The following is a 27,539-nucleotide window of genomic DNA, read 5'->3' as shown; positions in this document are numbered from 1 at the left end:
TTGCAACCTCAGTAAATGAAGTTTGGTGTAACCTAGACCATGAAAACATGAGCTAATTCCCGTCTGCAAACGCTTGACAAGCTGCAGTGCGGCCGGACGAAGAGACAGAGTACTGCCATTGAGGGTGGCAGGCGGCACAACGATCGCGCGGGGTCCGCCAGACTCCCGGCGTGCCGTGCGGCGATCCCGGCGTGCAGCGCGGCGCGCGGAGTCGGGGACCCGGCGGTGGGCGCGGACGGCGGAAGCGAGACTGTTTTCGAGCTGACGGCGGGCGGCGACGAGGCGGGGTCGACATGGAAGTGTAAGTCACTCCGGGCGCGGTCCTGGCTGTGCGCCGAGGCTCGCAGCTGGGGACGGCTAGAGGTTGGGAGCTGAGCGCCGAGGGCACTGGGCGCCCCTCGTCCGGCCTTGTGGCGGGGGCGACGAGCGGGAGGCGGGGAAGGAGACTCGCTCCGCTCCTCTGCCCTCACACCCACCCGGTGCCTAGGACCCCGGCCGCGTGCCTTTCAGTGTGCCTGCTTCCTCTCCTAGCGTTTTCGAGGTGACAGTGGTGAGCCCCGCCCGGTATCTAGCGCGGACCGAGGCGGAATAAAGCCTCGAGTCTGCCCTGGAGGTACCTGGAGGAGAGAGGGATGCACTTTGCCCGGGCAGCGGGCTCTTGGGGAGGCCTGACTCGGAAGAAGGCTCTCCAAGTTTGAGGAGGAGCTGTTCGCCCTGTAAGGGAAGCGGCGGGTTTTCTGGGAAGAAGGAAGTGCTCGAGCCTGGATTGTGGCTGCACAAACAGCGCGGGTTGTGCGTGTGTCGAGGGAGTAACAGCCGTTTAGCTGTTTAACTCCACGTGGTCTTTCCCAGCAAGGGTCTTTTCCATGTTTGCTCATTACTACATGCACAGGGCAGTTTTGGCAGCCACTCCGCACGTGGGTTTTTGCATGGCTGACATGAATTCGTAGGCATATGTATATTGTGTTTGTCTTTGGCACTGATTATTTAATACTCACATTTTCCCTGTATGTTCTTTTGCCTCACGTATAATGGTCATATGAACTGTTTTTCAGACTTAAAAACACACACAATATGGGTATGTGCCTGAAGTGAAAGCTTCATGAAACAATACCTATTGTATGCAGTACACTCTGATAGTGTCTTGTCAAACCTACTCAAAAAGAGTCAGGAGGCTTTGGCTAGAAATAAGTGACAGAGATTTATTCAGGGGTCTTAGAAGTGGCTAACTGGAAACACAGGCAGAAACCTAGAGGTGTACCTAAGAAGAAGGAAAAGTTGAGTTCTTAACAGTAAAAGTCATATCCTTGAGAATAATCAGTGCTGCGTTCTTAGCCCCGGGATTGGTCCGGGACAGTTCTTAGTCAGCTGTCAGGCTGTCTGGATGATGAATGTCAGGTGGCCTAGAGGGCGGGTGCCAGGAGGTCTGGTCCTGAGTCCATTAGGGGATAGTCAGAGGGTTATCTTTGGGTTTTGATGTATGTCAGGGCATTGATGCTCAACTGGTGTCTTGTTATTAATGCAGGACTGGAAAGTTCTAAAATTTGAGTTCTCACACTAGTTAAGACAAGAAAAAGAATCATTTCCTCATGCCTCCATCTTCAAAATGTAATAATTTAGAAGTATGGTTAAAATTGCTTCATTTGCCCTGCCTGATTTGGCTCAGCAGTTAGAGCATCGGCCTGCAGACCAAAGAGTCACGGATTGATTCAAGGGCATGTACCTTGGTTTGTCCCCGTCCGTGGTCCAGTTGTGCCAGAGGCAACCAGTCTATGTGTCTCTCACATCGATGTTTCTCTCTCTCCCTCCCTCCTATTCCGTCTGAAGATAAATAGAAAAAATATCCTCAGGTGAGGATTAAAAAAAAAAGTAATAAAATTGCTTCATTTAATATATTTCTATATTCACTCTTTCCTCAGTCTCTTCTCATTTAAACTCAAACCGAATGTTGACTCACTAAATTGATTTTGCAATCCAGTAATGGGGTTTAATCTGAGACTTAAAAAAATATTTGCATTGCTCTAGCCCAAGCCATCATGATCCATTTCCCCCTTTACTGAAGCATTTCCTGTCAGCGTACAAACCTGTTTTAATTTATCCGTATTAAAAATTTTATTGTCGAACTTCTAGTCAAGATGACGGCGTAGGTAGACGTGGTATCGCGTCCACCCAAAACCATATCAAAGTTACAACTAAACTACAGAACAACCATCATTTGAAACCGCCTGAAATCAAGCTGAATGGAAGTCCTACAACTACAGAATTAAAGAAGCAGCCACATCGAGACTGGTAGGAGGGGCGGAGGCAGAGGGGCTGGTCTTGCACCCACGTGTGGCAGATAAAAATCAGGACACCTTGGTTGGGAAGGTCCTCCCTGAGGATTGAGGGGTCCTGACCCACACCAGGCGCCCTGCTCAGGGTTGCAGTGCCAGGAAGAGAAGTCCCCATAACTTCTGGCTGTAAAACCAGTGGGAACTGAGGCAGAGGGAGGCTGAGGCGGCTGGAGCCCTAGGCAGCTCCTCTTAAAGGTCCTGCGCACAGACTTATCAGACTCACTCCCTCTAAGATTGGAGGGGAGGCAGCTCGAGGGGCGCCAGAGACATACGGGGAAGAACTAAGGGGCGCCAGAGACATACGGGGAAGAACTAAGCTGTTTGGCATTGGAGCAAGGGCTGGAGAGGGGGCTTTCTCCGGGACAAAAGTGTTGTCAGAGACCTTTATTCCTTTGGTGAGCCCTTTCCTTTGGTGGCAGACAGCCGCCACATCTGGGACTCGGGCAACCTGGCTCACACTGGTTGCCCCGCCCCACCCAACTTTCAGGCCCACTCAAGGTGTTGCCAGTTGCTTTATCATAGGATTGGGCTGTCTTAAATCCTGCTTTAGGTTTTCCTAAATTCTTTCAAACAAGCAGCATCTGGTCTCATCTAGCCCCATACCTCTCATTAAGTAATACACAGAAACAAACACAGGGAGGCAGCCAAAATGAAGAGACAACGAAACAGATCCCAAATGAAAAATCAGAACAAAATTCCAGGAAAAGAACTAAGTGAAATGGAGATAAGCAACCTAACAGATGCTGAGTTCAAAATACTGCTTATAAGGATGCTCAATGAACTTAGTGAGAACCTCAGTGAACTTAGGGAGGGCCTCAAGAGCATAAAAAAGGACCAGTCAGAAATGAAGGATGCACAGTCAGAAATGAAGGAGGCACTAACTGAAATAAAGAATAATTTACACAGATTCAATAGTAGAGTAGGTAAAGCCAAGAAGCAAACCATCGATTTGGAATATAAGGAAGCAAGAAACACCCAATCGGAACAGCAAAAAGAAAAAAGAATCCAAAAAAATGAGGATAGTGTAAGGAGCCTCTGGGACAACTTCAAGCGTGCCAACATTCGCATCTTGGGGGTGCCAGAAGGGGAAGAGAGAGAACAAGAAATCGAAAACCTATTTGAAATAATAATGGTAGAAAACTTCCCTAACTTGGTGAAAGAAACAGACATACATGTCCAGGAAGCACAGAGAGTCCCAAACAAGATGAACCCCAAGAGGTCCACACCAACACACATCATTATCAAAATGCAAAACTTTCAAGACAAAGAGAGAATCTTAAAAAGCAGCAAGAGAAAACTGTCAGTTACCTACAACGGAGTTCCCACAAAACTTTGTCAGCTGATTTCTCAAAAGAAACTTTGCAGGGCAGAAGGGAGTGGCAAGAAATATTCAGAGTGATGAAAAGCAAGAACCTACAACCAAGATTACTCCATCTTGCAAGGCTGTCATTTAGAATCAATGGCCATATAAAGAGTTTCCCAGACAAGAAAAAGTTAATGGAGTTCATCACCACTAAACCGTTATTATATGAAATGATGAAGGGTTTTTTATTTTTCTCCATCCTCACCTGAGGACATTTTTCCATTTTTTGTACAGATAGAGTGGGAGGGAGAGAGAGAGAGAAACATCGATGTGAAAGGGACACATCGAGTGGCTGCCACCCGCACGACCAACCAGGGCCGGGGACAAACTGCAACCGAGGTACATGCCCTTAGCGGGAACCGAACCTGGGTCTCTCCGGACCACAGGCTGACGCTCCAACCGCTGAGCCAAACCGGCCAGGGCGATGAAGGGTTTTTTGAAGAAAAAAGTAAAATGTATGAACAAACAAAAAGGCAATGAATACATATCTATCGACAACTGAATCTACAAACAAAATAAACAGGCAGAATAGAAGCAATCTCATAGATACAGAGAACAATTTGTTGGTTGCCAGATGGGAGGGGGTTTGGGGGAATGGATGAAAAAGGTGAAGGGATTAAGAAGTACAAATTGGTTGCTAGACTGACAAACCTTAAAGGGAAGGGGATTGGGGGGGGTGGGAAGAAATAAACCAAAAAACTTACATGCATAATCGATGGACACAGACAACAGTGTGGGGAAAGGCAGGAGGGGGGCGGGAGTGGGGAGGAGCAGGAAAAATGAGGAACATCTGTAATACATTCAACAATAAAGATAAAAATAAAAATAAAATCAATAAAAACGTTAAAAAAAAGTTTGTTGTCCCCACATTTATGTCCATCTACTGCTTCATTTCTGCTTCCTGTCACAACAAAACTTTTTAGAAATGTTGTTTATCCCCTCATTCTCTCAGTCATTCGGTTGGGCTTTCATCCTCAGTGGTGTACAGAAAGGGATCTGTGAAAATTCCTTGAGCCCTCCATGTTGTGACATCTCGAGGTTGATTTTCTGGCCTCAACTTTCTTGATCTCTTAGCAGCATTTAATACAGAAACTCTAGAAACTCTTGGCTTTGTGACATGCTCTCCTGGATTTCCTCCTACATCAAGGACTACTTCTCTGTCTCCTTTCCTGGCTACCCTTCTTCCTTTCTTGGTTTCTAAATGTTGAAGTATTTTAGGATTTAGTACTAGAACTCTTTTTCTCCACACTCTTCCCTCATGGTCATTTACCCATCTATATGCTGCTGATTCCCTTTACTTTCATTATCTATGCAGTTGCTTAGACCAAAAATCTAGCCCTTTTTCCTCACCTCTAAATCCAGTCCATCAGCCAATACTGTCATTTCCGCCTTCAGAATATATTTTGAATGCAGTTACTTTTCACTCCACTGCTAATTTTCTAGTCACCATCTCTGGTCTGGATTAAGCAATAGCCTTTGGCTTTCACTCTTGCCCGCCCCACTCAGTTCTGTTTTCCACACAGTAGACAGAGTTACCTTCAAATGTTAATTGGACCAGGTCACCCCTCCCATTCCCGCCAGCCCTTTATTGGTTTTCTGTTGTACTTAGAGGAAATCCATATTCCTTGCTAGGACCTGTATAACCTCGTAACTCACCAACCATATTTCTTATCTCTTGCCACTGTCCTCACACCCCAGACACACACACACTATCCACTTGCAGTCAGGTAGTTTCTGTAACTTTCCAAGCCCTTTCCTACTGCAGGACCTTTGCCCTGCTGTTTCCTTTTCCTGGTATACTTTCCCCTTATCTTGCTCTCTCCTTGAAAAAATTTTTTTTTTTTTCTTTATGGGTTTTTTAGAGAGAGGAAGGGAGAGGGAGAGAGAGATAGCAACATAGATGAGCAAGAACATTGATTGGCTGCCTCCTGTATGCCCCCCCACTGGAGATTTGGCCCACAACTTGGGCATATGCCCTGACCAGGAATCGAACTGGTGACCTCTTGGTGCATGGGTTGATGCTCAACCACTGAGCCACACTGGCTGGGCAAGTGTCCCTTTCCAATGTTGCGCTTCCTCTTTGTTCAATCCAAAATAATTTCTTTTTTGTCTCTCATAGCACCTTGGTTTACTTTTTCCTTAAATAGTTACCAGTTATAATAATGTATGTTTTTTACTTGTTTAGTGCCTTGTCTCCCTCATGAGAGTAGAAGTTTTATGAAGTTAGAGGCCAGTGTCTATTTACCTAGTGCTTAGCATGGCATCTGGTACGCAGTAGGCATTCAAAATACTTGTTGAACGAAGTAATACAATAATACTTCGTCAATTTAATAAATATACATTAATTAGCTAGCTTCCTAATTGCTAAGCATATCAATTTTCTGATATTCTTAAGTGAAATGGTTTGAATCAAGGGTTTTTTTCTCTTGTTGTATCCTCTCTTACTTCTCCCGAGGAATCCTTGACTTACTGAAGCTAATCAAGAATTTTGAGCTAGCATTTTATGGGAAAATGAGTGTGTCTGAGGCAGGCATGTGATTTGGGAATAGAAGGGCCCCTGAAATGGAAAGGTCTGGATGCCCAACTTCTAGTTCCTGCCTGCCCTCTAGCATGAGATGTGACTTCTGGCAGTGTGGTTCTTGGGATTTTCAGTAGACACCCTGTGTCTCTGAAAGGGCAAGAAGACACGAATGGAAAACTCCCCTGAGTTATTACCACTATTTTTTCCTTCAGTCACTGAGTAAATACCTACTGAGTATATAATATATAAAAGACATATACTGGAAAATTTTAAAGGTAAGGAATATTTATGCTTTTATTTGGTTGAATGACAGAATTTTTTGTTGTTGTTGGAGAATACCCTTCTCTTATAACTGATAGGATTAATAAGCAAAAATAAGCAGAGATATAGATTTGTATCATAGTGTAAATCATTTGACCTGATTGAGGTTTATGAGATACTGTATTCAATTACTGCACAATACACATTCTTTTTAGTGCACATGGAACATTCACAAAGATCTACAATTTGCTGGGCCATCAAATAATTTCCAGTAAATTTCAAAGAATTGAAATAATATACACTATGTTCTCTGACCACAAAGAAATTAAATAAGACATCAGTAACAATAAAATATCCATAAAATTGATAACTTCTTAAATTCTTTAAATTAAATGTATTGGGGTGACATTGGTTAGTAAAATTATATAGGTGTCGGGTGTACAATTTATAATACATCATCTATATATTGTATTCTGTGTTCACTACCCCAAGTCAAGTCTCCTTCCATCACCATTTTTGAATGACAAAATTTAAAAATAAAATCTTCTGGAGCATTATTTGGAAACATTTTTCTTATATAAAAGGATACAAAAATTTCATAGCAAAATTAAGTATATACTGTATATATGGTATTTGTTCTTTGTCTAAGGCTTGGGATGACTTATATACCTGGAAAGCTTTGTGTTCACTCTTTTATTTTATTTTTTTTATCCTCACCCGAGGACATTTTTTTCCATTTTTTGTTCAGATAGAGTTGGAGGGAGGGAGGGAGGGAGAGAGAGAGAGAGAAACATCGACATGAAAGGGACACATCGAGTGGCTGCCACCTGCATGACCAACTGGGGCTGGGGACAAACTGCAACCCAGGTACATGCCCTTAGCAGGAACCGAACCCGGGTCTCTCTGGACCACAGGCTGACGCTCTAACCGCTGAGCCATACCGGCCAGGGGCATTCTTTTATTCTTGAACTTACTATACATAGCTAGAAAAATGGACTTTATTTATCTCTGTAGTACCTTTTTGAGTAGTGTCAGAATTTTCTTTATTTTATAGCTTGGAAATATTGAGGTTTAAAGAAGTTGGCTAATAGGTCCTATAACAATTCAGTAACAGAATTGGAAAGAGGATACTCATTTGTTAGCTCCCAAGAGAATGATACAGATTAAATTGTTCATCCACTTGGATGGCCACCCAGTTTCCTTGTACCAGACTTTAGTTTTCCAGAACATGACTTGAATCGATAACATAGGTTGAACCTAAGAGATTTGAGCAATTCCATTCGTCACTGCTTTCGTAAGAGTTAACTGTGTGGCAATTAATAGGCACTGTTTGCCTGGGCTTTTTGTGTGTGTTTCTAAGGAAAGTTTGCCAATGGATCATTTTGTTCTGTTTTTCAAAATAGTTGTTTACATCCATTTAATTGACTCAGCAAATTAAGCAAATTTTATAGATTAAATTTCAAACAGCAGGTCAACTTCAGTCAATTAATTCATTACTTAAGGAAATTAAGTGACTGCCTATAAGTATAGATTTAGACAGTCTTTAAAATTCACTTGGAATATATGCTTTAAACACTTGTAAATAAAATCAGTAATATTCTAAGTCTTTTAAGAGAATATGAAGTTTTGTGTGGATGGGCAGTTTCCAAAGCCTGAATGCTTGTGAATGTATTACATGGTCCTGAAGTGTTAGCTAAAGAGGAGACAATTCCTGCTCAGTAGGGATCAACCGCTTGTAAATATAATTGACAGGTGTACCAGTTGCTGAGTTTTAATTACTCTAAGAAACACTGAGGAGAAATGCATTTTATGTCCTTAATTGTAAGTTATACTTACGTCTTTTTTTAACCTTATGGAATTCTTTAGTTTTACTTTTCCACTTTTCTCAACATGTTTTTTTAAAAATATGTTTTGTTGTTTTATCATCTGTGTTGCAAAGAAGGCAATACTTTTATTTTGTTATTTATTTATTTATTTTATCCTCACCCGAGGACACTTTTCCATTTTTTGTTGAGAAAGAGTGGGAGGGAGAGAGAGGAAGAGAGAGAGAGAGAGAGAGAGAGAGAGAGAGACATTGACGTCAAAGGGACACATCGAGTGGCTGCCACCCGCAGGACCAACCAGGGCCGGGGACAAACTGCAACCAAGTTACACGTCCCTAGTTGGAACCAAACCCGGGTCTCTCTGGACCGCAGGGCAGGCCGACTCTCTAACTGCTGAGCCAAACCAGCCAGGGCTCTCAACATGTTAACTTGAAAATTTTCAAACCCAAGGAACTGTTGCAAAAAGAGTACCACACTTACCTTTATACCCTTTACATAGAGTCAGCATTTGTTAATATTTTGATATATTTACCCTCTCTCTCTCATATGTGCACGCTTCTCTTTTATCTCTCTCATACACACACGCACACACACACTTTACTTAATCATTTGAGAGTTGTAGTTATGTCATTTTACCCAGTCTTATGAAGGCATTTGTCTATGTAAATACATTACCATTATCGTACCAGTGAATTTGGTGCTGATATAATCACTCTTATTAAATACAACCTATATTCACATTTCTCCTGTTGTCCCAATAATGTTTCTTTTAGCGATATATATGTATGTATGTATAAATTTTTTTCCCACCAATTCAGGATCCAGTCAAGAAGCGCACATTGTGTTTAGTTGTCATGTTTCTTTAATCTCCTTTACTCTAAAAACAGTTTTCTATACTTTTTTGTGTGACATTGGCATTGTGAAAAATGGCATTGATATTTGAAGAATGTACGACAGTTGTTTTGAAGTCTATTCCTCAGTTTGGATTTGTCTAATTGTATCTTCATGGCTAGATTCAAATTAAACATTTTTTTGACAGGATTGCTACAAGGCATGTGTCTTTCTTAGTGCATCACATCATCATTATCGGTGCTGTTAAATAGAATAAGTTGATTATGTTGATGTTTGCCAAATCTCACCATATCTTCTTCCCAACAACCTGCCACTTAGTGGTGGTTATAACTTCTTCAGGATAAAAACTGCCTTGAAATATTTTCCCAGTACAAAATTTATTTAGGACTTCATAAAAGGAAGGTATTATATACTTATCGACAATTTATTGAATAAAAGAGGGCCTAACATATATTGGCATTTATTCTATTAGCTGAGTTTTAAAAAATTATCTTACTAATAAAAGAATCAATGAGTAAATCAGCTTCTTCCAGCCAGTCTGCAGGATACATTACCTGTTTAAATATCCATTGGTACCAAAACTAGAGGTTCATTAAAATTAACATGAGAGAGAGTTTCCCTCCTTTGGATATTGGTTCTAGAAAAGGCTGATGATGTTTTTTTGGATTAACAATATTGCATTAACAATATTGACTTAAGCAATGAAGCAATAACTTGGAAGAGCCAGGGACAGATTTCCCAGGGCATGGACTATTCTGTATAAAGGAGGGGCCATGATTTGGAAATGAAATTGTAACAGTGGCACCTGGAATGGATCCATTAGCTTTGAGGAAAAGTAACATTTATATTTTTCCCCAGCCCAGTTTGTTCCCAGCAAGGATGTCTTTTTTTTTTTCTGGTTCGTGCCCCTAGTGGGAACCGAATCTGGGACTCTTTGGTCTGCAGGCTGACGCTCCAACCGCTGAGCCAAACTGGCCAGAGCCAAGCAAGGATGTCTTAATTGCTGTGTATTTTAAGGCACACAGGGAGTAGTAACTCAATTTAAAGCAAAGATATGAGGAAGCTTTGTGGGCTGCCTTCCTGATTAAGTAGGCAAAGATGACATATGATTTGATTTGTCATTTTCCATTTTAAATGAACCATATCACATACACTAATTATGCATTGGCTTTCCTGTGGTCAGTTCCTTTCATTATTTATTTTTAATTATTTTTTCCTTTACTGATTTTAGAGAGAAAGGAAGGAAGAGGGTGAGAGAGATCTTGCATGTCCCCCACTGGGGATTGGACCCACTACCTGGGCATGTGCCCTGACTGGGAATCAAACCAGCGACCTCTTGGTGCATGGGTCAGTGCTCAACCACTGAGCCACACCGGCCGGGCTGGTAGTTCCTTTTAAATAAGATATTCTTTGTGACCTGAGTGCAGTTGTGGTCATTTGGGCAAAACAGCACTTTTGTGAAATCCTAGCTATTTGTTGAGTGACTAGTAGCATTTGGTAAGCTTCACATGCTCATTTGATTACAGTGCTGACATCACTGATAACCAAGTCCTAGGTTGTATCCTTGAGTTAACCATCTACTAGTTTTGCTTTATTTATTGACTGGGGAAATCGTCCATCTGTTTGACTCATGCTTTTGACATTTATGTCATCATTTTTATCATATAGCCTCACTCCTGGTTTGAGAACTTACAGTAGTCTTTGTTGCACATTATGTCAAGTCCAAACTCCTTCCTGAATTTAGAATTCTGCATTACTGGTTTCCATTTATCCAATCCAATCTTACTTTTCACAATTCCATAGTTATTGTCCATTTCAGTTAGGCTTATTACTGTATGACTTTAAACAAGTTTTTAAATCTTTGGGCCTCAGTTTATAAAGAAGAAATAATAGCTCCTACATCACAGGGTTTTTCTCTGGACTGCAGGCCAACGCTCTGACCGCTGAGCCATACTGGCCAGGACTATCACAGGGTTTTTAATGGGAATCAAGTGAGATGATACCTTTTTTTTTTTTTAATCCTCACCTGAGGATATTTTTTCTATTTATCTTCAGATAGGGTGGGAGGGAGGGAGAGAGAGAGAAAGAAACATTGATGTGAGAGGGACACATTGACTAGTTGCCTCCTGCACGACCCTGACCAGGGCTGGGGACGAACTGCAACTGAGGTACGTGCCCTTGACTGGAATTGAACCAGTAGCTCATTGGTCAAAGGGTATACGCTCTAACCACTGAGCGAAACTGGCCAGGGTGAGAGATGATATCTTTTAAAAATAATAGCTTCCAGTCTTGTCAGTGTGTCTCAGTTGGTTATGTTGCCCATGCGCGAAGAGGTCACCAACCAGTTTGATTACATATTTCAATTTAATCCTGTAAACAACCTTATAATATTGGTACTGTAATCGCTGTTTTATTTATTATTATTTTTTTATCCTCACCCGAGGACATTTTTTCATTTTTGTTCCTATAGAATGGGAGGGAGAGAAAGGAAGAGAGGGAGAGAAACATCGACGTGAAAGGGACACCTCGAGTGGCTGCCCCCTGCACAACCCCAACTGGGGTGGGGACAAACTGCAACCGAGGCACGTGCCCTTAGCGGGAACCGAACCCGGGTCTCCCTGGACCACGGGCTGATGCTCTAACCGCTGAACCAAACCGGCCAGGGCTGTAATTGCTGTTTTATAAATGAGGAGATTTAGGCTCAGAGAGGTTCAATAACTTGCCTAAATTTACATAACTAATGTATGGTGGAGCTGGATTTAGAATCCAGGGTACACTTCTAGGTACCAGTTTATCCCCATTTTTTGTTTGTTTGTTTATTTGTTCTAGATGAAGAAGCTTAGAGGGGTTAACTAAGTCACTAAAACTCATACCTTATGCCCTGGTCGGTTTGGCTCAGCAGTTAGAGCATCGGCCCGCAGTCCAGAGAGACCCAGGTTCGGTTTCTGCTAAGGGCACATACCTCGGTTGCAGTTTGTCCCGAGTCCCGGTTAGGGTCGTGTGGGTGGCAGCCAGTCGATGTGTCTCTCTCACATTGATGTTTCTCTTTCTCTCTTCCTCCTTCTCTTTCTCCTGCTCTATCTGAAGATGAATGCAAAAATGTCCTTGGGCGAGGTTAAAAAACTAAAAAACCCAAAAAACCCATACCTTACAGGTAGCTGGGGTAAAATTTGAACCCAGATTATTATAGTAGACTTTAATTATTCTACTAGACTTCCTTCAGACTATTAAAAACAATGAATACTTTCTGACATGATATTGTAGAATGGCTCAATTATAGTTTAATGCAAGTCACATTGCTGTGCTCATTCATAAATGAAAGATGACATTTTGCCTTGATTGATACACATGAGTGCTATGCTTTTGATCACTGTTTGACATATGAACTGAACCTGTTGAAATTATACAGAAGACCCTGCTGGTTTGGCTTAGTGGACTGAGTGTCAACCCATGGACTGAGAGGTCCTGTTTTGATTCCCAGTCAGGGCACATATCCGGGTTGCAGACTTCATCCCTAGTAGGAGGCACGCAGGAGGCAGCTAGCTGATCACTGTATCTTTCTCCCATCAACTTTTCTATCTCTCTCTCCCTTCTTTTCTCTCTAAAAAAAAAAATTAATAAAAACATATTTAAAAAATAAATAATATAGAAAATGAACATCTTTGTTGTGGTTTTGTGGAATATCTGGCAGGATTTCTGACATTGCTGGAATTCCCAGTGGTGGTGTTAGTGTTAAGAATCTCATTTTTGGTGATTCAGCAGGAGGACTTGGCTGCCCAATATGTCAACAGCTGGTAGAAGGCAGATGGTACTGGGAAGAGGTCATGACTGTGGGATGAGACAACACTGTTTCTCTAGATAATTCTAGCACCCTCACACTGTTTATGGATCCCCCACCCCCAGTGTTCTTCCTGTAACTAACTTCCTCGATGTCTGACTTCTCTTAACTTCTGCCTACGTAGACTAGGGATAAGTAGAGTATTTTAGTCACCTACCTGGTAATGGATGTGTGATATACTATGGCTGTAAAAAGGAGGGCATGTTCTGAAATTGTCTATTACCAGCTAAACCAGTAGGAATTAGGTCATTTCTCCTAAAGGTTGTTGTCCCTAAATTCCTGAACTGGTCTACTGACTTTTGACAGAGGAATTATTTCACAGATACTGAATTCAACAAAAGGATATGAGCCCAGATTATGATAATTTACTTTTCTTTTGCAGGAAGGATGCCAATTCTGCTCTGCTCAGTAACTACGAGGTAAATAGCTTTGAAGTATTTTCTTCTCTGGTAGTTTGTTCATTGCTTTTGAAGATTATTAAATTAGTTGTGGTTAGAAATGACTAAATTAATTTGAATTTTCCACTTTAAAATAGGACAGATGGCACCATCTGGTGAACCTTGGAATATTCTAAGCTTGGTAAATTATAGTAATTTAGGAAAGCTGGGAGGACTTTAGTGTACCATAGGCAACCTTCCCCAAATTTGAAAATATTGGATTTTCATTTGGGATGCCTAAGCATCTATTTTGGGACTGTTTCTATCAGTAAAAGTTTCTATTAAGATATGTATGACTTTTCTTAATTATCACTCATTGCCTATAAAATACTTTTATGTTATTATTTTGATCCTAATAGTCGCATAAGTATTTAAATCTTCATTTTGAAAGTGAGAGCTTACTTGACTTATCATTATGAATAATTTAGTGAGAACTAACAGATTGAGGATTTTTGGGCTTGAGAGTTGGGTTCTTGGGACAAGGGGGGAAAGAAGGAAAGAGGTTGGTGAGAGGGGAGATATAACATTATTTTTGCCTACCTTCCATTTTGCCTGGATCTTGTTTGGTACTAGCAAAACCATCTGATAGGTTAATTCCAGGTGTAGAAGGAACCATTCATACATTCATTCATTGTCAGTTTTTCATATGCCAGAGTCTAAAGTTATATAGACTTGTAGGAGATTTGGGTCTCCACTGTGTGGTATACATAGAAGATAGTAGAATTAACACCATTGGCCATATCCCTCTCTTCCTAAAGATTCATCTTAAATGGTTGCTGCTCATAACAGGAAGAAATGGTTGTTGGTTAAGCCATTGGCTTTTAGGAACTTCTTGTCCAGTTTGAACTCTGCTACGTGTGTGTGGGTGTTATATCCATTGGAGAAACATTGATCACATTAATTGGGTCTCATGCCACTATTTGTGAAAATGACAGACAGGCAAATAATTGCATTGTATCTAGTAATGATCTATGAATTCGTGAATCTACACTTCCCTCAATTTTCTGGTATAATCACTAAAACAGGAAAGAGATATACTCCCCACAACCTCCTTAACACTAATACACATGTTTCTCCCTTGTGGGGAAAGTTTACTTATGAAGTTCTAGAGCATTTTTTCCTTCCTTTTTTGGGGGGGGTTAACTGTATTTTAGTACTTGCCTCATAATTTCTCTTTCCCCAAATAAATTATACTAGATTTGCATATTAGAGAAGTAGAATCCTTAAAAAAAATTTTTTTTTATTTCAGAAAATTTTACTTTTAAATACTCAAAATAGCCCTGGCCAGTTTTGCTCATTGGTTAGAGTGGTGGCCTGCGGTCCAGAGAGACCCGGGTTTGGTTCCCGCTAAGGGCATGTGCCTCGGTTGCAGTTTGTCCCCGACCCTGGGTCGTGTGGGAGGCAACCACTTGATGTGTCCCTTTCACGTCGATGTTTCTCTCTCTCTCTGTGTCTTCTTCTCTCTCCCTCCCACTCTATCTGAACAAAAAATGGAAAAATGTCCTCGGGTGAGGATAAAAAATAATACTAATAAAAAAAAAAAATACTCAAAATATTTTTGAGACCAGAGGAGATCAGAGATATGGTATATTGGTAGGAAAAATTTCTTTTTTTTTTTTTTACCCTCACCCGAGGACATTTTCCCATTTTTTTGTTCAGATAGAGTGGAGGAGAGAGAGGGAGAGAGAGAGAGAGAGAGAGAAACATCGATGTGAAAGGGACACATCGAGTGGCTGCCTCCCACATGACCCAACCAGGGCTGGGGACAAACTGCAACCGAGGTATGTGCCCTTAGCGGGAACCAAACCCGTGTCCCTCGGGACCGCAGGCTGACGCTCTAACTGCTGAGCCAAACCGGCCAGGGCTTCTTTTTTTTTTTCAAATCCTCACCTGAGGATATTTTCTCTATTTATCGTCAGATAGAGTTGGGGGGGAGGCATCGATGTGAGAGAGACACATTGACTGGCTGCCTCCCACATGACTCGGACCAGGGCCGAGGACAAACAGCAGCTGAGGTACGTGCCCTTAATCGGAATCAAACCTTTGACTCATTGGTCTGCAGGACAGTGCTCTAACCGCTGAGCCAAATTGGCCAGGGCAAAAGAGCATTTTTTAAATGTCACCTACTTCTTGATTTGTGTTTACTTTAATGCAAGAGTTGGGGGTACTATTTTATTTATCTTCCAAATCATTGACCTTGGAATAGATATGTTTCTCAAATTTTTCTATAAAAATCTTTTATATATCTCTTCCTAGGTGTTCCAGTTACTGACTGATCTGAAAGAGCAGCGTAAAGAGAGTGGAAAGAATAAACACAGTTCTGGGCAACAGAATTTGAATACTATCACCTATGAAGTAAGTTTAGGCTTCTGGAGGTCTACCTGAACTACCATTGAGGGGGCGTTGTTTATTCTTCTGATGACTAGCGACCAAATCAAGATTGCCTACTTTCTGGTTTGAATAGTTGTACTATAACTCCGTTTTTATTCTGTTTGTGAAAGTGGAAAGAGTTTGGCCAGTTGCAAGGGTTAGCCAACTACAAAATTAAAGGAAATAGTCTATAAGACTGCCCTCATTTCTAACACCAATTTCAAGTCAGGGATCCCAAGACCATTCCCACAGTCAGTGATTTTCTGGAAGTACTCAAATAACTCTCTGAAAGCTGTCATATTCACAGTTACTATTTATTATAGGGAAATGGTACAGAGTAAAATTGGCCAAGGGAAGAAGCAAATAGGACATATTCCAGGAGAAATATCAAATACAGAACTTCCACTGTCCTCTTAATATGGCTGTGTGTGTCAATATGCACAGAATATTGCCAACCAGGGAAACTCAGTTGAGCTTCAGTGTCTGAAGATTTTATGGGGGCTCTATTACACAGGCATGATTAAATGATTAATTGCCCATGTAGTTCATCTCAGCTTCCAGGCTGAGTAATACTGTATGACCCAAAGCCCCTATCCTAAGTCTCATTGTTGAGGCTATCTAGTATTATCTATGGCCTAAGACAAATATACTGCTGCCCTAGCAGGTTTGGCTCAGCGGTTAGAGCATAGGCCCACAGACCAGAGACCCGGGTTCAGTTCCCGCTAAGGGCATGTACCTCGGTTGCAGTTTGTTCCCAGCCCCGGTTGGGGTCATGTGGGTGGCAGCCAGTCAGTGTCTCTCTCTCTCATATCTATGTTTCTGTCTGTCTCTCTCTCTCTCTTTTTTTTTTATCCTCACTCAAGGACATTTTTCTATTTTTTGTTTAGATAGAGTGGGAGGCAGAGGGAGAGAGAAACATTGACGTGAAACAAATAAGGGCTTAGGATAGAAGAAGCAACAGGAGAGGGACTAGGTGGAACTGCTTTGGTTCACTGAAAAGTCATAGGAAAGGGGGCCTTGGAGATAGGTTCAGGGAGTTAGCCAAGGACAGTTGCCACTGCCCATTGCTCCCCTGGTTGCAAATCTTACGGGGACTCTTAGAGTTTAGGAGATGCATACCTGAGAGGGAAGAAAGGCATGGGTGCTCCAGGGAGGGATTTCTTTTTCTTTTTAATCCTCACCTGAAGATATTTTTCCATTTATCATCAGATAGAGTGGCGGGGGGCGGGGAGAGAAAGAAAGAAACATCATGTGAGAGAGACACATTGACTGGTTGCCTCCCACATGACCTGAGCAGGGCCAGGGATGAACTGCAACCGAAGTACATGCCCTTGACTGGAATCGAACGTGAGACTCATTGATCCGCAGGCTGTTGCTCTAACCACAGAGCAAAACCAGCCAGGGCTTGGGAGAGAGTTCTTAATGTGAATGACAACTCATCTGAATATGGAATTCTTGGATTCATCTTTTATTGTGCAGGGCACTAGACATATTAGTTGATCTGTTAATATTTGTTGTTGTGGAGGAGTGTGAGACCAACCTGATTGTTTTCACTTTTGAGAAACTCTTTACTCAGATGCTGATGTTACTGGTGTTTTTTTTTTCAGGTTTGAAATTCTTTTCAAATTAATGTCTGGTGGAGTTCCCTTTAGAAAACAAATAAACCCCTTTTATTTTGAAATAATTTTACTCTTACTAAAGAGTTATAAAGATAGTGTCAGTTCCCATGTGCCCTTCCTTTAGTTTTCTGTATGTAAATCTTACTACATCTTATTAAGCTAAACTAAAGATTTTATTTGAAATCTCTCAATTTAACCACTAATCCCCCCTTGCTGTTTGAGGATCTAGTCCAGGACATCATTTTGGTTTTTTTTTTTTTTTTTTAATCCTTATCTGAGAACATTTTTGCATTTATCTTCAGATAGAGCAGGAGGGAGAGAGGGAGGAAGAGAGAGAAAGAAACATCAATGTGAGAGAGGCACATTGACTGGTTGCCACCCACACAACCCCAACCAGGGTCGGGGACACACTGCAACCAATGTAGGTGCCCCTAGCGGAAACTGAACCCGGTTCTCTCTGGACCGCAGGCCAACGCTCTAACCGCTGAGCCAAACTGGCTAGGGCCAGGACGTCATTTTGTATTTAGTTAACATGTTTCCTCAGTATCTTCTGATCTGTAACAGGCCCTTAGTCCTTCCTTGTTTTCCATGACCTTGACACTTCTGAAGAGTATTGGTCAGGTATTGTGTAGAATGTCCCTAGATTTTGATATGTCTGATATTTGCTCATGACTAGACTGAAGTTTATGGCATTGGGGGAAGAATACCATATAGACAGTATAGGGAACATGATGATATCAGTGTCTTATTATTGATTCTGTTAACTTTGATCACTTGGTTAAGATGTTTTCTGTCCGATTTCTCCATTGGAAAGTTGCTGTTTTTCCTTTTCCATTTTCTATTAAAAGGAGTCATCAAATCCATCTCCTATTCAAGGGGAAAAGGATTAGGCTTCACCTCTTGAAGGAGGGATATCAAAGAATTTGAGGATATATGTTAAAACCATCACAGTAATTATTTAATATTTTGGGGAAGATGCTGTGAGGCTATGCAAATATCCCATTTCTCCTTAATCTTTTGCCCATTAATTTTAGCATTCATTGGTGGGTCTTTCCTGCATTAATTATATTACTGTGGTGGAACTGCCTAATGGTGATTTATTTTCCTCATTTCTTTTTTGTTTAATAGTTAGAATTCTTCTGTAAGAAATTGTCGTTACTTCTCATCTAAAATATTTAGTCATTTATATCCATATGGATTCATGGCTCTTTATTCTTTGGGTTTCCTTTTTTTTTTAATCCTCACCTGAGGACATTTTTCCATTTTTTGTACAGATAGAGTGGGAGAGAGAGAGAGGAAGAGAGAGAGAGAGGGAAACATCGATGTGAAAGGGACACATCGAGTGGCTGCCACCCGCACGACCAACCAGGGCCGGGGACAAACTGCAACCGAGGTACGTGCCCTTAGCGGGAACCGAACCCGGGTCTCTGGACCGCAGGCGGACGCTCTAACCGCTGAGCCAAACCGGCCAGGGCTCTTTGGGTTTCCTATATTTAAGAAAGTTATCTGAATTATGATAATGCAGTTATCACATGAAATTTTTTCTTTCTTTTTAAGATAAAAGTTTTCTTCTAAACATTTCATTAATCTTCCTGTTTTATCTACTGGTTTTCTTTTTTTTTATCCTCACCCGAGGACATTTTTCCATTTTTTGTTCAGGTAGAGTAGGGGGGGGAGAGAGGAACAGAGAGAGAGAGAAACATCGATGTGAAAGGAACACATCGAGTGGCTGCCACCCGCACAACCCCAACCAGGACCGGGGACAAACTGCAACCGAAGTACATGCCCTTAGTGGGAACCGAACCCGGGTCTCTCCAGACCGCAGGCCGACGCTCTAACTGCTGAGCCAAACTGGCCAGGGCTCTACTGGTTTTCTTTTTTTTTTTTTTTATCCTCACCCGAGGATATTTTTTCATTTTTTCTTTTTTTTATACAGGTAGAGTGGGAGGGAGAGAGAGGAAGGGAGAGAGAGTGAGAAACATCGACGTGAAGGGACACATCGAGTGGCTGCCACCCGCACGACCAACCAGGGCCGGGGACAAACTGCAACCGAAGTACGTGCCCTTAGCGGGAACCGAACCCGGGTCTCTCCGGACCGCAGGCCGACGCTCTAACCGCTGAGCCAAACTGGCCAGGGCTCTACTGGTTTTCTTTTTGAGGAATTCCTACTATATGAAGATTGACTCTCCTGAAGGCATTTGTTTTATAGAAGATTTTTGAAACAAAATTATAGAATACTACATTATACCCATTGCCTTCCCTTTTTCTCATTCATGTTTGCTTTTTCTTTTTCTTTTTGGTAGACGTTAAAATACATATCAAAAACACCATGCAGTCACCAGAGTCCTGAGATTGTCAGGGAATTTCTCACAGCAATGAAGACCCACAAGTTGACCAAGTAAGTAAAAATTATCTTAAATAGGAAGAATGACACACAATGAAAATAACTTACAAAAGCCACCCTCAGCAACTGTGTATTTATATTTAGTTGGGTTTTGAATTCTAATCAACACTTAAAATGTGTCCTTTTATTTAAAAATTGATTTGAGAGAGAGAGAAACATTGATTTGTTGTTCCATTTATTTATGCATTTATTGATTGATCTTGTATATGCCTTGACCAGAGATCAAATCCACAACCTTGGTGTATTGGGACAATGCTCTAACCAACTGAATTGCGTGGCTAGGGCCTCAGTGTACTCTTTTAAAGTAGTATTATGGGCCCTGGCTGGTTTGGCTCAGCGGTTAGAGCATCGACCTGTGGTCCGGAGAGGCCATGGTTTGGTTCCCACTAAGGGCATATACCTCAGTTGCAGTTTGTCCCTGGCCCTGGTTGGGTCGTGTGGGTGGCAACCACTCAATGTGTCCCTTTCACGTTGATGTTTCTCTCTTTCTCTCTCTTCCTCTCTCTCCCTCCCGCTCTATCTGAATAAAAAATGGAAAAATGTCCTCGAGTGAGGATAAAAAAATAATTAAATAAATAAAGTAGTATTATGGTATTGTAGATGAGACACATGAGACTTCAATATAGGGATCTTTATAGAGCCAGCAACAGAACATAGTGGGGTTTTTTAATCTGAAAAGTTTTTTGGAGTCCCAGTTCTGTGACCTGTCCCATCACCCCTCTTAGCATTCAGACCAAATTGGTTGAAAAATGGGGCTCACAAATTAAACTGCTTTTTATAAAGTTGATCGGTTAAGTCATTTGACATTTGTGTTTGGGGAAAAAATGGCTTGATAATATTTTAATATGCTCTTCTAGTTGTACAGTTGTTTTTCTTGGTAGCTTTCTTGAATAAGGTAAGCTTGCCCTGCACGGTTTGGCTCAGCGGTAGAGCATTGGCCCTCAGACCAATGATTTCGGCCAACGGCACATATCTTGGTTGGTTCGTCCCCAGCCCTGGTCAGCGTCGTGTGGGAGGCAACTAGTTGATGTGTCCTTCTCATGTTGATGTTTCTCTCTTTCTCCCTCCCACTCTGTCTGAAGATAAATAGAAAAATATCCTTGGGTGAGGATTAAAAAAAAAAAGGGTAAGCTTGTAGGAAATAAAAACATGAAGAATCATGAAGAATTAAATCAAGATTTTACATGAAAAGAAAACTACCCCTATGCTTTTAGAACTAATACCAGAGCTGATAAATTCCAAAGTGTTTGTTATTTCATTTAGGATAATCAATAATTTTCTTTTGGAAGAACCATTTGTTTTTCAGGTACACAGTTGATACACTGTCAGTAAACTAAGTGCCCTTCTCCCCTTGCCTCTTTTCTCCAAATGAATTCTGAAGACAAATAACTTTCAAATGTGTATACATATGTGTGTGTGTGTGTGAGTTTGAAATGTGTATAGTTTGTCTTGTTTTAATTGTAAAATATACAGAATATTAAATTTATCATCTTAGCCCTGGCTGGGTAGGTCATACATTGAAATAGTATTTAGAAGCGTTTTAGCATTTATGTTCTATTATTTTATATATTTTAAAGAACTTAAGAGTACAAAAGTAGTCCTATATGTTTCCCCAGAATTTTACTATTTCTTTTGCTCTTCATTTATTCCTGAAGTTTCATGTAAACTTTTTACTATTTACTTCAGCCTGAAGAACTTCCTTTAGTATTTCTTTTAGAACAGGTCCAGCTGGCTGTAAATTTTCTTTTCAACAGAGAATGTTGTTATTTTTTTTAAAACTCATTTTATTGGTTCTAAATGCATTTATTTTTATTATTTATTTATTTATGTTTTTATTCCTCACCTGAGGATATTTTTCTGTTTATCATCAGACAGAATGGGAGGGAGGGAGGGAGAGAGAAAGAAACATCAAAGTGAGAGGGACACATCGACTGGCTGCCTTCTGCACTAACCTGACCAGGGCCAGGCATGAACTGCAACTAAGGTATGTGACCTTGACTGGAATCAAACCTGGGACTCATTGGTCCGCAGGCTAACTCTCTAACCATGGAGCAAAATTGGCCAGGGCTAGAATGTTATTTTCTTTAATTACTGAAGGATAGTTTCAGTGCATTGAGAGTCTTTTTTTGTTGTTAAACTTATCTTTATTGTTGAATATATTACAGATGTCCCTCTTTTTCCTTCCATTGATCCCCTCCTCCCTGCTCCCACCCCACTCCTACCTTACCCACACTGTTGTCTGTGTCCATTGGTTATGCATATAAGTTCTTTGGTTTATCTTTTCCCCCTCCCCCCTTCCCTTTGAGGTTCGTCAGTCTAACAACCAATTTGTACTTCTTAATTCCTTCACCTTTTTCACTCATCCCCACAACCCCCTCCCATCTGGCAACCAACAAAAAGTTCTCTGTAAGAGTCTGTTTCTGTTCTGCTTGCTCATTTTGTTTGTAGATTCAGTTGTTGATAGATATGTATTTATTGCCATGTTGTTGTTCATATTATTGTTCTTCAAGAAGACCTGTCAACATTTCTTATAATACTGGTTTGGTAGTGATGAATTCCTTTAGCTTTTTCTTCTCTGGGACACTCTTTTTATGGCCTTCAATTCTAAATGATAGCTTTGCAGGTTAGAGTAATCTTGGTTGTAGGTCCTTGCTTTTCATCACTCTAAATATTTCTTGCCACTCCTTTCTGGCCTGCAAAGTTTCTTTTGAGAAATCAGCTGACAGCCTTATGGGAGCTCCCTTGTAGGTAACTAACTGCTTTTCTCTTGCTGCTTTTAAGATTCTTTCTTTGTCTTGAACCTTTTGCATTTTGATGATGATGTGTCTTGGTGTGGACCTCTTTGGTTTCATCTTGTTTGGGACTCTCTGTGCTTCTTGGACTTGCATGTCTGTTTCCTTCACCAAGTTAGGGAAGTTTTCTATCATTATTTTTTTCAAATAGGTTTTCAATTTCTTGCCCTCTCTCTTCTCCTTCTGGCACCCCCATGATGCGAATGTTGGTATGCTTGAAGTTGTCCCAGAGGCTCCTCATTTTTTTTTTTGGATTCTTTTTTTTTTTTTTGCAGTTCTGATTGGGTGGTTTTTGCTTCCTTATATTCCAAGTCAGTGGTTTGCTTCTTGGCTTTACCTACTCTACTATTGAATCTGTGTAAATTATTATTTATTTCAGTTAGTGTATCCTTCATTTCTGACTGGTTCTTTATTATGCTCTTGAGGTTCTCACTAAGTTCCTTGAAATTCTTACTAAGTTCATTGAGCATCCTTATATGCACTGTTTCGAACTCTATATCTGTTAGATTGCTTATCTCCATTTCGTTTAGTTCTTTTCCTGGAGTTTTGTTCTGTTCTTTCATTTAGGTCATTTCTTTGTCTCCTCATTTTGGCTGCCTCCCTGTGTTTGTTTCTATGTATTAGGTAGAGTTGCTATGTCTCCTAGGCTTCCTATGGTGTCCTGTTGTAGTAGGTGTCCTGTAGTGTCCAGTGGCACAGCCTCCCTAGTTACCCAGCTGGGCCCTTGAGGTGCACCCTTTGTGTAGACTTTCTACCCTTCTGTTGTAATTGAGTCTTGACTGCTATTGGCAAAGCAATGGGAGGGTTTTACTCAGGTTGATCAGCTGCAAGGACTGGCTGTGTCTGCTAACCACCAACCTCTGACTACCTTGGATGATCAACTGTGCAGGGGCCCACCACGTAGAACAAGACTTATTTCAGCAGGGCTCTGGTATCCACTGAGTCCATTCCTTGAGTGTGTCACTTGTGGAGGTGGTTGGGTGGTGGTGCTTCGACATGGTCTGAAGCTATCCACTGGGTGTGTTGGTTCTGGGGCAAGGTCAGCTACTGCCTGTGCTCTATCCAGGGCCATCTGGCATAAGCTACAAAGTAATCTGCTGATGGCTGCTTCTTGTGCTGGGCTTGGAGGTGTCCAGGAAAAGTCAAGTTGTGAACCAAGGCTGGCTGCTTCTAGTGCCAGGCCTGGGGCCACTTAGGGAGAAGTATGGGGCTTGCTGTGACCAGATGCTGTTTGAGAGAATTTAGGAAAATCTGAAGCAGGATCTAAGATAGGCCAACCCTGTGTTAAAGACACTGGAAACAGCTTGGGTGGACCTGAAAGTTGCGTGGGGCGGGGCCTCAGGGAATCACCAAGGTGGGGCAAACAGTGTGAACCAGGTTGCTGGAGTCCCAGATCTGGTGCCTGTTTGCCAACACACTGGCCTCCACTAGCACATCCGTCTGGGAGAATGCTGCCTCTCCAGCTCTTGCCCCAATGCCAAACAGCTCTGTTCTGCCCCATATGTCTCTGGTGCCTTTCAAGCTGCCTTCCCCATGCTGGAGCCTGGAGGGAGTGGGCCCTTTAAGAGGAACTGCCTGGGACTCCAGAAGCCTCATCCTCCCTCAGCCTCAATTCCCATTGGTTTTTACAGCCAGAGTTATGGGGACTTTTCTTCTTGGTACTGGAACCCTGAGGTGGGGCGGCTGGTGTGGTATGGGGACCCCTTGCTCCTCTAGGAGGACCTTCCCAGCCCAGGTAGCCCTCCTGATTTTTATCTTCCACACGGTGTGGCACCAGCCCATCCACACCTCCACCCTTCTTACCAGTCTCAATGTGGCTTCTTTAATTTCGTAGTTGTAGGACTTCCATTCCGCTCGATATCAGGCGGTTCTGAATGATGGTTTTTCTGTAGTTCAGTTGTATTTTTGATGTGGTTGTAGGAGGAGGTGAGTACCGAGTTTACCTGAGCTGCCATCTTGACTGGAAGTCCAAGAGTGTTTTCCTTCAATGCTTTAACGATGCTATTTCAGTGGCTTCTGACTGCTATGGTTTTTGATGAGTAATCACTGGTCTTGCAAATATGTAACATGTTCTTTTCCTCTGACTGCTTTCAATATTTTTTCTTTTTAATTCCTCACCTGAGGATATTTTTCTACTTATTATCAGATAGAGAGGGAGGGAAGGAGGGAGAGAGGGAGATAGAGAGAAGCATCAATGTGATAGAGCCACAACAACTGGTTGCCTCCCTCATGCCCTGACCGGGGACAAACACAACCGAGGTATGTGCCCTTGACTAGAATTGAACCTGTGACTCATTGGTCTGTGGGCCAACACGCTAACTGCTGAGCCAAACCAGCCAGGGCTCAGTATTTTTTCTTATCTTTGGTCTTTGAAAATTTGATTTGTTTTAAATTTTATTTTTGCTAAGCTTCTTAATTATGTAAATGTTTATGTCCTACCAAATCTGTGAAATTTCAGGCCATTATTTCTTGAAATATTTGTTCTGCTTTGATCTCTTTCTTTCTTTCCAAACTCCAATGGCACTATTGTTGAAGGGAGGGAGAGTGAGAGAAACATCAATGTCATATCGATACATCGATTGGTTCCCTCCCGCACATGTCCTGACCAGGGCTGGAAATCAAACCTTCAACCAGGTATGTGCCCGAGACCAGGAATCAAGGTCTGCGGGCCGACAGTCTACCCACTGAGCAAAACGGCCACGGCACAATACTTCCTTTTGATTGACTTCATCTCACAGCCATATACAGAATTCAAGTGGCCTTTACAGATCCTTTGCTGAATGATTCTAAAGCTTGACACCAGCCCTTGCCCCAAAACCAGATGATTCAGTTCCTTCCTGTATGTTCTTGGTGCCTTTGAAGCAGCCCCAGCACTGGAGCTCAGAGCAAGTGAGTCCCTATGGACCCTTTAAGAGGAATGCCTGAGACTGCAACAGCCCTCCACCTCAGTTAGCCACAATCCCTGCTAGTTTTCACAGCTAGAAGTTATGGGGACTTCTCTTTCTGGCACTGGAACCCTGGGCTGGGGGCCCTGGTGTGGCACTGGGACTCCTGACTCTTTAGGAGGAACCTCCACAGCTGAGATACCCCTCCCAATTATTTTTTTTTTCCTTTAGGGAGAGAGAGACATCGATCAGCTGTCTCCCGCATGCCCCCTGCTGGGGATCGAGCCCACAACATGGGCATGTGCCCTGATGGGATTTGAACCGGACCTCTCATTCCAGGGGAAGACATTCAAAATCCACTGAGTAACACTAGCTGGGTGCACCTCCCAATTTTTAACTGTGACAGGTGGGTGTGGGACCAGCTTGTTCCAGGTCTCTGCCCTTCCTACCAGTATTTATTTGGCTACTTCTTTGTAGCCTTAGTTATAGGACTTCTCAGTGATGGTTGCTCTGAAGTTTAATTGTAATTTTGAAGGGTCATGGGAAAAGGCAAGTACAGTATTTATTTATTCTGCCATCTTGACCAGAAGCCTTTCCTAATTCTTCCATTGCTGTCCCTCTTGATTTCTTGGCTGTTGTCTCCATTTGAATTGATGACTGAACAAAGTAAGCAAAATCGTTAATTTTATGTCTATTTTTCTTTTTTTAGTCCCCACCTGATGATGTTTTCCCATTGATTTTCAGGTAGAGTGGGAGGGAGGAAGAGAGAAAGAGAGAAACATTGATGTGTGAGAGACGCATCTATTGGTTGCCCTCCTGCACAACCCCAACTGAGGCTGAGGATCAAACCACAGCCAAGGTATGTGCCCCTGACTGGAATCGAACCCGTGACTCTTCGGTCCTTGGGCCAACGCTCTAAATGCTGAGCCGAGTTGTCCAGGGCATGCTTACTTTTTTAAAAATATGTTTTTATTGATTTTAGAGAGAGAGGGAAGGGAGAAGGAAAGAGGAAAACATCAATGAGATAGTAACATCAATTGGCTGTTTCCTGCATGCTTCCCACTGGGGATCGAGCCAGCAATCCGGCAGGGAATCCAGCTGGTGACCTGGTGCATGGGATGATGCTCAACCAACTGAGCCACACCAGCCAGGCTATTTTCATGTCTACTTTTAATGAAATGGTTGATTTCTGGAGCAGTTTAACTTGTACATAGGTTATTCATGACTGTCAGAAGCAAAAGCTACTGGCAGTGTTTTTCTAAAACCTACCACTAGAGGGAGCAGGCAGGCTTCTTTCACCGTGGCTGGTGCCTGGCTCTCCTAGAAAGGAGCCAACCTTTGCGTCCCATTGGTATTCACTTGGCCTCAGTGCCTGATGATCCAGGCAGTTGCTTGCCATGTACCATCAAGATCCGGGCTATCTTGCTGAAGTGCTCTTTAATCCTTAATAAAGTTTTTCTCTACTTTTCTCTCAGTGATAGGAGATTAAAGATACTAGCCCTTAACTGGTCCAGTTCTAGTAGTGCAAACTGGAGTTTCATTAATTTGGTTAAATACCTCCATTACTAGAGTTCTTGAGGGTATGTATTGTTGGAACCATGTTATATTTGACTTTACAACTTTATTCAGCAAAATAGTAGTGTTGAGACTCAATTTGAATTCACTTTGACACTAAGTTCCATGTCATTTTTTTCTTTTTTTATCCTCACCCGTGGACATTTTTCCATTTTTTGTTCAGATAGAGTGGGAAGGAGAGAGAGAGAAAAACATCAATGTGAAAGGGACACATCGAGTGGCTGCCACCCGCACGACCAACCAGGGCTGGGGACAAGCTGCAACTGAGATACATGCCCTTAGTGGGAATTGAACCCGGGTCTCTCTGGACAGCAGGCTGATGCTTTAACTGAGCCAAACCGGCCAGGGTGTCATTTTTTTCTTTAGTGTGTTAATTCCCCAAGGCTTTTGGTTCTTTAATCATTTTAATTTTTTGCCTAAGGCATTTAATTCTTAAGAACTGCAGCCTGGCTTGCAGCCCCAGGTC

The 27,539-nt window shown here is 42.0% G+C and overlaps 1 protein-coding gene across 1 annotated transcript in view; it reads left to right on the top strand.

The window, feature by feature from the left end:
* Nucleotides 1-247: 247 nt before the first annotated feature.
* LOC118642775 (CGRP receptor component) overlaps nt 248-27,539 on the top strand; it is a 37,938-nt gene continuing 10,646 nt past the window's right edge. Inside the window, exons 1-4 of the mRNA XM_036280719.1 lie at nt 248-301; nt 13,374-13,410; nt 15,685-15,783; nt 19,721-19,815. Of these exons, the coding sequence (XP_036136612.1) occupies nt 294-301; nt 13,374-13,410; nt 15,685-15,783; nt 19,721-19,815 (239 nt within the window). The 5' untranslated portion in view covers nt 248-293. The remainder of the gene's footprint in view (nt 302-13,373; nt 13,411-15,684; nt 15,784-19,720; nt 19,816-27,539) is intronic.

The sequence above is a fragment of the Molossus molossus genome, unplaced genomic scaffold (assembly GCF_014108415.1).
Source record: "Molossus molossus isolate mMolMol1 unplaced genomic scaffold, mMolMol1.p scaffold_m16_p_3, whole genome shotgun sequence".
In the NCBI taxonomy this organism is placed as follows: domain Eukaryota; kingdom Metazoa; phylum Chordata; class Mammalia; order Chiroptera; family Molossidae; genus Molossus; species Molossus molossus.
Note: the sequence above shows the minus strand (reverse complement) of the source record. Positions and strands in the feature narration are given on the sequence as shown.